Source organism: Rhinolophus ferrumequinum, chromosome 7, assembly GCF_004115265.2.
Source record: "Rhinolophus ferrumequinum isolate MPI-CBG mRhiFer1 chromosome 7, mRhiFer1_v1.p, whole genome shotgun sequence".
In the NCBI taxonomy this organism is placed as follows: domain Eukaryota; kingdom Metazoa; phylum Chordata; class Mammalia; order Chiroptera; family Rhinolophidae; genus Rhinolophus; species Rhinolophus ferrumequinum.
In genome coordinates, this window is record NC_046290.1 from 42289223 (window position 1) to 42300059 (window position 10837).

A 10837-nucleotide genomic window follows, 5' to 3' on the forward strand; every position below is an offset into this window, starting at 1 on the left:
AGTTGCTCTTGAAATTTGAGACTCTTAACTTGAATTAAGAGTTTGATTTACTGCTAAATTTACTGCTCCGAGTGTTAAAAACTAGGTATTACTATAAATAAAAGGAAAAGCATTATAACGAAATAGCTTAACAGCATGTATCTGTATATACTTTTCACATATTACAAGAACATTTTGCTGTTAACTTTGGAAGACGGTTAAAAATACTAATTTTTTTCCAGTTTTATGGAGATATAATTGACACATAACATTGTATTGATCCAAGGTGTACGTCATGATGACTTGATATACGTATGTACACATTGTGAAATGATCACCACAGTAAGTTAACATCCGTAATAAAGGTACTAAGATTGATGGCAGTTGGTGGTAATGTTTTATTTGGTTCTTCATCTTTTTGTTATCTAGCAATATTTTTTCTAATCTCTGAAGTGTCGTCATCATTTTGGTTGCACATCTTGAAGATCATTATTTGTTTACTTTTTATTTCCCCCTAATTTGAAGCATCCCCAGACATCCTGTCCAGGAGATCCTTGTCAAGATGACATATTCATTTCAGGACAGCACAACTACTCGTCAGCTACCCTTAGTCACAAAGATGTCCCTCCAGACAGCTTGATGAAAGTAGGTGCTCAGGAAATAAATGAAGTGGTATCTTGAGCTTACTGTGTTTTTTGGCTTTTGAACTAAATATATATGCTTTAACTCTGAAAATACTTTTTTGAGGACTTCCCCCCACCTTGCTTAGTAAGGATTGGTTTTTTTGTTTGTAATTGAGAAATGGAATTGCTGTTTCTCGGTTTATTCCATGATTTTTTTCACATTGGAGAATCATTTTGTTGTTATTTTTAGATTTCTATAGCATCATCTACTTATCATTTGAATTAGAGATTTTTAGGTATTCCTGATAATAAATATCTATTTGAAGAGTTAAAGATGAACCTATCTTAAATTCTTCATTTGATGATGTTACTTTACTGTTATTAAAGGCATTTTTTAAAAGACATTTGAAAATACTTTAAATGTAATTAGAAATCACCTTGAAAGACTTCTGCATGTGGTAGAAGAGACGATGGTTATATTCTTACTACTTTTGTAACTGAAGTTTCCTTTATTGTCACTGATGCCAGGTAATTCTTTTCTTCAGTTGTTCTTTCTCTTAACTAATTTCGTGTCCTTGTGTAACCAGATATGATTATGAAGTGTAGTCATGTATTATATAAACTTTTGCATTGCTCTGGAGAGTAGGAACCCAGCCATGTAACATTTTAAGTTCATACGTATGTATTTATTTTGCCCTTTTGTTGTTGTTTTTCTTTTAATTGAGTTCTGTTACCCAGTTTCTTCTTTCTTTTTTTTTTTGTGTCCATCTTGTGGCTTAGGTTTGTGTCTATGCTTTTTACTCTCCTGAGCCATCTGCTAATTATAGCTTAATATAGTCCATGGGTATGTTGAACGTTTTTGTAGAATGTCAGCACAACCAAGTATCTTGGTGCCAGGGAGTCTTTAAGAATGGGTCAGAAGTAATTACTGCTTGGAGAATTCTCCCCAGGAGAAAAGTATTGAATCTTCACATAGGAAAAAAATGATATAAATATGGAGAAAAGCAAGTACTGCCTACAGAGTTGTGTGTAAGTAAGAAAATAACAGCACAACCATTTAAGTACTCCTGGTGGACAGATTAATTGCTTCAAATCTACAGTGATCAAATAGTAAATAACCAATAAAAGATTTGTCACAGAGTAGTAACATCTTTGTGCTAATAGCATGTCTGTCATAAAACACCCATATATGTTTCCAGGCTTCAGAATTAACTATTTTCTCAAGTATAACACAGTGAAAAAGAACTTTTTTTTAAGTAAAAATCTTTTTCACCAAAGACAAACTTCTTTGTGTCCTTCAGCAAGGTTCACAGAACATGTAGTTCAGAAACTATTGCCATAATCTTTTCCCAAACTTTCAACTTTTGGATAATTTTAGGGAAATGAGGCTCAAATATTTCCCACACAGTTTTCCCATAATTTCCTTGTAAATGAGGTCACCTTTTTATTAATAATCAACAGTGATGTTTTAAATGATTAAATAGCTCAAACATATTTATTTCTTTTTCTACACAATCTTTTCATATGCAGATACTTATAATACAAATGTAACCTTTCAGATAAATTCCTCACACTAACAGTATTAGCCATATTTCTACAAAGATGATTGTAAGTCTAAAGTTAAGATCAACCTCTAAAAAATGAGAGGCGTTAAAACAAGGATAATCTTTTAACAACAACAAAATAATCTCAAGTCTTTTGTTTAGCTTGTGAAAAGTAAAATAGAATGTTACAATTTAATTTTTTGGTTTATTTTCTATGGAATTAATATTCAGAGAGTTTAAAAATTGCTATTTGTTGCATACACATGAGGAATAAATAAATTTTCTCCTACAAAGCTGAATTGGCTTGTTAATTCTGGAAAGGAAGGAATAAAGGTAGGAAAAATTCTACCACAAAATTAGTTACTTTTTTCTAAAGAAAAACATCAGCCAATGCATCTTTTGTATATGTGAGAGATTAAGTATAGTATAGGAAAAGATACCCTTTTAATGGGCTAATACTTAAATTTTTTGGCATAATGTGTATCATTTTAACATGTGGCTATTATGAGAAAGATACATACACGTACTTTATATCAAACAGGAAAGCAAAATTTAAATGTAGATACAATTTACTTTCATTTGAAACCTTTAAAGAGTGGATCTGTCAGCAAGCACTCAGACAAGTTTAGAATTAAAACATTAATAGCATTTTTCTTTTAAAAGTGTAAAACTAGAAAAAATAAGTGGCATGAAATTGTGTGATGTAGAATGTTAAACTCTAGTGCTTTTGAAATGCTCTGAGAAGAAAATCCAAATATTTGTAATAAGACATTATTATTGGTCATTTTAAGACACTTCGTGTTTTTCTTAGATGCCTTTGAGTAATGGACAGATGGGCCAGCCTCTCAGGCCTCAGGCAAATTATAGTCAAATACATCACCCCCTTCCTCAGGCATCTGTGGCAAGGCATCCCTCTAGAGAACAACTAATTGATTACTTGATGCTGAAAGTGGCCCACCAGCCTCCATATACACAGCCCCATTGTTCTCCTAGACAAGGCCATGAACTGGCAAGGCAAGAGGTAAGAATAATCAAGAATATTTGAAATATGAGACTGCACTTTTCATGTATTTTGTAGGTTAATTGTTAGCAATAATTCCATGTAGAATATTAACATAGTTTTTAGCATTTTGTTTAAAGGTTTAGTTTCCTGTTAAGTTTATAAGGTGTTAAACTTAGTGGTTTAACTCGACTTTGTGATCGCCCCTGTTCTGATTAATTGACATAGGATGTAGTGTTTTAGGCAAGCTTTTTTTTTCCCCCTTAAGGTGGTTGTTTTTCCAAAATTGGTTAATGATACTCTGGTAATCAGACCTTCTTCAAGAATTTAAATAGTGGACCATTAAACTTGAATTGGTATATTACGGTTTGCTATTGTTATTTGAAACTTCACTATAGTCTCCAAACTACGTTGAGAATTAAATCTTACAAAGTACTTTTAAAAAATCACTAATCATATAGTCATATATTTTGATAGTTTATTGATAAAAGAATATTATTAGAAACTTAGGTAGAGAACCAATGCTTTATTCATTTTGGTTTGGTCTTTTGGGAAAAAGGAGCATTTTGTAACAAAAAGTTAGTTCTTGCATCTTTTTTTATAGCTTGGTTATAAAAGTGTATTATCGATTGATTATCAATCCCAACTCCTTTGAAGCATATACTAAATGGAAATGAGGAGTTAGTATCCAACAACCACACAGGGATTTTTTATATGTCTATGAAATGCCCAATAGACAGAGATCTATGTATTTAGATATATCACAAATACAAGCTGATAATAAAATACCTGTTTTGTGTGTCATTAAAATCCATGATGTCTGAAAAATACAATAGGTCAATGTTAATTAGTTGCCTGTCCTCAAAAGACAGCAGTAGAGTAAGTGAGGAGCTTTGCTTTATAATCCCAGCTGTGCCTTTAACTTACTAACTCATTAACATAATATTCCATGTCATAGTTTCACTTCATCTGCCCAAATATTTATTTTACATGAATTCTTACATAGCGATATTTGCTTGAACCTAATTTACCAGTCTTTAAATATGGATGTTACTGTGTTGCAGCTTTTTCTGAAAGAGTAATAATGATCTATTTTCATATTAACTCAGATTCGAGTGAGAGTTGAAAAGGATCCAGAACTTGGATTTAGCATATCAGGAGGTGTTGGGGGAAGAGGAAACCCATTCAGACCTGATGATGATGTGAGTATTGTTTATGTATCCTTGAAATACCCATAAAGGTTTATTCACTAATTTAGTACCTCTTATACATAAGTAAAAATCTAAGATACTTATATAACTCTAGACAGACGTCATCTTTGATTTCCCTCTGTGTTGTTCAGCTTTTTGTTTTGAAATGTTATCAGTTCAAATTAACCATTTCTGGAATAGAAATTTAACCAGATATTTTACATGTACCTCATATTGTGAAGTGTTTTTAAATTTTTTTATTTTTATGCTCATCAATAGTAGTAACTTCATCACTTTAATAAAAATCACTATACTAACATCAGGATTACCAGAGGCAAAAACAGTATAGGATTGATTATCACAATGTTAGTTCAGAGAAGACAGAGAAAACTTGTATCACTATCCAAATATTTACATACTGAGAAAGATTGCTCCTTGGTACTCTGTTATTTACATGTATTGCTTCCCATTAAATAATTTTTTTTATTATTATTAAAGGGTATATTTGTAACAAGGGTACAACCTGAAGGACCAGCATCAAAATTATTGCAGCCAGGTGATAAAATTATTCAGGTAATTAAGTACATCTTACTATTTTCTTTATTTTTCATTTTTTGACATCTGTCTCATCAAGAAATTATGAAGTGCCAGATTTGAAAATTACAGTTTTATGAAGTTTATCTTTAAATATTTGTGAATGAAAATAGTGGTATTTCTTAAAGGCTATGTTGTAGTGCTTTCATAGTTTAAAATATTTCCACCTAGGGCTGGCCCGGTGGCTCAGGTAGTTGGAGTGCCCTGCTCCTAACTCCAAGGTTGCTGGCTCGATTCCCACATGGGCCAGTGAGCTGCGCCCTCTACAGCTAAGGTTGTGAACAACAGCTCTCCCGGGAGCTGGGCTGCAGTGAGCAATTGGAGGTTGCCGCGGGCTGTTGTGTGCTTTCATGGGCTACCGTGTGCCACCATGAGCGTCCGGCGGCCAACGTGAGCTGCTGTGAGCTACTGTGAGCAGCCAACTGATGACCAGCGACTGGCTGCCTGGGGGGTGGGGGTGGGGTGGGGAGAGGGGTGGAGATGCAGAAGGCTCCTAAAACCAGCATGGGCCAGGGAGCTGTGTCGTACACAACTAGACTGAGAAACAACGGCTTGAACTGGAGTGGGCAGGGCAGGCAGGAAAAGAGGGGAAAAATATTTTCACCTTGCATTTTAGAAAATCAAAAAAAAAAGAAAGTCATACTGATATTTTTGAATACATGTTCGATATATCTTAGCAGTTTAAGTTCAGGAATGTTAACTTTTCTAAAATAAGGTGATGAAAGAATCTTTGTGTTATGAGAATTAAAGGAGTTAACTCATAGAAGCCCTTAGTAGCACTGTGTGTCTGGTATACCGTAAGACCTCAGTAAATGTTTAGCCTACATTATAAGAAGTGTAGTGTTCTTGATCTGCTATCTTTGCAGCTTGGTGACTTCAGATACACGGTAGTGCATACAGAAAACACCATATCTGATGACACAGTCTTAGATAAATGCTTCCTGGTATCAACTGCTACATAGGAATCATCTGAAAATGTGGGCAGAATATAGGTTCCAGGGTTCCACCATCAGAGATTTTATTTGAGGTGCTAAGGGGTAGGCCCCGGGAGTCTAGATGTTGTTTTAAATTGCTAAAATGATTCCTATTTTCTGCCAGGTTTGTGGACTACCTGGCAGAAATTTAAAAGCACCAATGCAAATAAATTACTATGAAATGTTTTTCTTAAAACATTTTTCTTCTTTCCTCTAGGCTAATGGCTACAGTTTTATCAATATTGAACATGGACAAGCAGTGTCCTTGCTAAAAACTTTCCAGAACACAGTAGAACTCATCATTGTACGAGAGGTTTCTTCATAAGAACTGTGGACAGAAAAGGGGGAAGACAGCAAGATTTATTGGAAGATACTTGCAGGGGAAATTAATATCTTGACTATTTTTATATATAAAGAACTCAAAAAATTATGTTGAAATTTGTACATTAATGAAATAACGGAACTTGTGGCTAGAGGGAAAGAACCACTGTATATAGGGAAGACTGTTGAATTCATATGAAACTTCTTGTTAGGTTTTTAAAAACATAGCAATCAAGGCTACAAAAACAAACATACGTTGTTTTTGTATAGATTGTAGGTTTATTTTTGGATTTCATACACATGACTGAACTCTGTGCAAGGCTCCAGTTAGCCTTGATTGTAGCCCAGAGAAAGATGGCAGAGCTATCTCTCTCATAGCTTTTATGCCCTTATTTTTATTCAACTGATATTAATGGTTTTCTGCTGAAACTTTTTTTTGTGGGCAAGAGATTTGAAGTGTTGGCTTTTGCTATGTGCATATTGAATTGAAGAATGAGTAGGTGAAGGTGGTGCTGGTGGGTTCACTTTCCAAGGCCAGATTAAAACAGTTAATTTCTATAAAAATCTGGAAGTAAAGAATGAAAAAACAGCTATGTTAATGTGTTTTTATTAATAGAATAATGCAATAAAAATGTAATGTCTTTTTAAAGAAATAAAAAGACAATAATTGTATTTTATGAGCTCTACAGGATCTGTTCTTGTCATAGCCATTGACTACATTTGCTACTGGTGATTCAATTTTTAATTTTTTAGTCACAGGAAATTTTTAATTCTGTAGATGCATGTCCATGCTTTTTCTGTGATGTGGAAATCCCTTGATTTTTTTGCAAATGGTGGTACTTGCAATCAGTTTTATAATTAGTGCGCCATTTTAATCTTAATTCATAATTTTTACTTTAAGCAGCAAATGAAACTAAAATGGCCAGTTTTATAAGATTATTGTTGCTGTAATGCAAAATATAAGAAGATTTAGGAAAGCCTCTTGATTTTGTTTGGCCTCACATTGCCTTGGTAAAGTAAAAGGAAACAGTACGCATGGAGCTAGGAAACCAAAGCAAGTTTGTGAAACTGACACAGTGATAGAGAATTGCTGTGGGGAATTGTAGAGCAAAGAGATGGGTCCTTGGGGCCACCAGTGTGTAAAGGTGTTCAAATAAAGGGCTGTTCCTACAGGTAACATTAAATGTGAACTCGACACTTCAGAGTCTTTAAAGGGTTTCTAAGTGTATCAGTGTAATAGTGTTTTACCACCAACTGCCTTTGTTTCATTAGTGTAACAGGTATTTGATAGAGATTTATTAATTTTGTCTATCCAAATCATTAATTTTATTTGGTTTTGTTCTGTCTATGTAATCAAATAAAATTTGAGTAACATGCAATGGTAAGAATTAATGCATGGTTATTTGGACCAGAAAAAAGTGCCATAGAAGACCAATAACTGTTTTTAGTCGAGGCTAGTCTAGAGCCTTTCATTAGAGCAATATTCAGTTATTGCAATTCATTTTTAATTACTAAGAAATATAATTTTGGAATTTTTAATCTGTTATCCTTTGTTCTTCAATCTTGTTTTAATTAAGACTTCTATAGGACTAGCAAAAACAGCAGTCTACATTATTTTTGCAAAAGTGAGTTAGACTCCTTCCTTTATTGCTAGTCAGATTAAATAGGCAGTACTTTTAAAAAGATGTGAACTCAAATATTGCACTTCTTTCAAGATGTTATCAATTGGTTATTGTATAGTTTTAATATTGATTGAAACCCTTTAACAACTCTTTGTAAATTTTAACTCATTTTAGTTGATTTTCAGTACTATTTACATAGGAATTGATTTTTATGGATATAGTAGAAAAATGTGCTGTATTTTGATAAAATTCATTTATTGTATGTGTGTTGTAATCTCTATAAAAAAAGAATGACAAACAGCTTCTTTAAGACAAGCCTCAGTGTTCCCTTTATTCATGGTTTATTTTAAAATATTAATTTTGGCATTGTAAAATATTTACATCATTTTTTATTGGTTTTAATCAATTTTTCACTCACATTCTGCTTTTAATAGGAATACATAAAATAGGTATAATTATTACATTTTCAACTACTTCACCTAGAATCAGATACACGGACTATAATTTTGGGAAAGGAAATAAGCCACAAAGAACAATTGATTCATCAGTGATCTAAACTTCGATTAATTGTCTGCATATTATATTTAAATATTACAGGTGCAACAGGTATATGCACTAGTATTTTATTCTACTCTAGTTAATTAAAATTTTTCTTAATGTTCTTGTACCACATAAAGTTGAATAAGAAAGTTTGTTACCAAGAGGAATAACATGATACAACTTTAAAAACCTAATAACAAAAAGGTTTTGCACTTAATAGCCAAAGTTTTCTTCTAAAATACTGTAAAATTAAAATTAACTCCTCATTAGAATTTTTGTTTTGGTATAAAAGTTTCAAAATTTGAATAAAAGTAATAATTTAAATCTTTTCAGGATATAGAGAGGATAGTTTTAGTTTGTATAAAGTTGAGAATTCGTAGTCAAGGCCCATACCCATTACAGACTTTATTTTAATACTAAGTATTATGTAGCAAATCATCAAAACCAAACACTGTCTTACTTTTAGTAACAGTGTTTAAAATTGACCACCCTAAAATTTTAAACCATTAAAAATTATATGTTCAGAGTAATTTATTCAGTACAGAATTGTTTCCATAAACTAAGTTTTATCCTGATTCATTAAGGAATCATCGGTTTATCTGAATCTATGAAATTCTAAAATTCTTTATTACATACTTTGTAAATTTTTTTCTGACCTCTTTGCACTTGAAGATGTTTATGTACTTGAAAAAAATTTAAAACACAAGCATCGCCATAAATAGAACTAACCTTTTAAGCATTAATGTGCTGTGCTTAAAAGAAAATCCCATTAGCAGCTATGTAATATTTTTATCAATCAGCATTTATGAAACATTCCAAATTTTTGTATATATCTAGATTGAAGTAACAGTGAGTAGGTAATAAACTAATGCTGTTTAAAGTTGTGTGATTTATTTTATGAATTTCAGGTTGAGGTTATTATCATAAACATGATATACAACTATTTGACCATTGCAAACCTTTTATTTCTGGATATAGAGGAAGTGTAGTTTAAACTACTGGTTTTTAGTTCTGAAGGAAGCTATTGGGATGAGAAGTATTTTTCAATTAGTTTGAGGTTGAACAGTCATATCTATTTGAAAGGGTTTTTATTTCTGTTGAAATTCTTATTAGCTTATCCTTTTTGGTTTAATGTAAATTATTTTTTACAAAAAGACATTGAAATCAAAATTAAAATAATTTTATGTTTCATTAAAAGCATTAATGAATGCACATAATTGATGGTGAACAAGGGAACAAAATATCACTTCGTTCTTTTAAAAACGGTAATCTAGATTATATAGGCATCCAGTTCAAACCTTTAGGTATTCCCCTTGTTTCTAATAAGAGTTCAGAAAAGGTTGACTGGTTTCCTTACCTCTGCAGAATTTTTAAACTCTCCGGATAGTAAGCAAGGTCATTCACAGTTTTGGAAAACTCTTGAAAGAATGCTACCTTTTTTAAAGGACTATACAGTCTCTTTGTGAATAATTCATTCAAAGTTTCCAAGAATGTACAGTCCTAACATCCAAGCATCTGATAAGCCCATTCTAAACTGAGAAAGAGAAAACACCTCAGCAGAATCTCCTCAGGTTTTACTGTAGAGAACAACTAAGCTACCCCTGAACCTAGCTATAGGATTGTTAGGGAAGAGGCTGAAAAAAATCCTGCTGTTATAATTACCTTTTCAAATAAACAAATAGTTATGATCTCCCATTGGATTTCATGTGGCTCATCTAAACTGCTCAATCAGCCCTCAATTTAATTTCAGGGTGAAATAGGAGAAGTTCGTGTATCACCGGTAAAGGAAGAAATCCACGCTGTAAAATTATGCTCCCCACCTTACCCCACAGGATTCAATAAAGCTGTTTTTATTTTGCATGAAAAATTGTCTTATTTTCATAAACTTGACCTTTTTCTAAATCTAATCAAACCAATTTTGTTCCTCCAAGGCAAAGCTTTAGAAGGATTCTTTTTTATACATATGCTTTTCTTCCCAATTAATTTCCTTGTCAAAAGACAAACTAAAGAAAAACAAACTAAATTTAATGTGATGTGTTTTTTTTACCATAATAAATTCCAAAGGCAGCACGTTGTATTTATTACTTTGAATTTCATTTTGTAAGCTGAGATTTATTATTTGTACTTATTGGGACCTTTCTGAATCAAGCTGCAAGCTAATGAAGTTGCTATTCCTTTTAACTCTTGCACTCCACAAATATGGTACGCATACCTATTTTTTTAAATCTTGGTCATTGAAGACAATGCACCGAGTTCTGTCCATAATCCATATGGCATTCATAGGCCCTCCATTTTCTTTTTTTTAATTTTTATTGGGGAACTGTGTTTTTCCAGGACCCATCAGCTCCCAAGTCAAGTTGTTTTCAATCTAGTTATGGAGGGCGCAGCTCACTGGCCCATGTGGGAATCCAACCGGCCACCTTGGTGTTAGGAGCACTGCGCTCTAACCA

The 10837-nt window shown here is 32.7% G+C and overlaps 1 protein-coding gene across 20 annotated transcripts in view; it reads left to right on the forward strand.

Moving 5' to 3' along the window:
* The window catches only part of ERBIN (erbb2 interacting protein), a 104207-nt gene extending 96045 nt beyond the window's left edge, over positions 1–8162 (forward strand). For 6 of the 20 annotated variants that reach the window (XM_033109854.1, XM_033109856.1, XM_033109853.1 and 3 more), the window contains 5 exons: positions 505–624; positions 2958–3167; positions 4256–4348; positions 4835–4909; positions 6122–8162. In XM_033109854.1, coding sequence (XP_032965745.1) covers positions 505–624; positions 2958–3167; positions 4256–4348; positions 4835–4909; positions 6122–6229 — 606 coding nt within the window. In that variant the 3' untranslated portion in view covers positions 6230–8162. The remainder of the gene's footprint in view (positions 1–504; positions 625–2957; positions 3168–4255; positions 4349–4834; positions 4910–6121) is intronic. The other 14 variants (XM_033109858.1, XM_033109864.1, XM_033109866.1 and 11 more) reach the window with 5 other exon arrangements.
* Positions 8163–10837: the final 2675 nt, after the last annotated feature.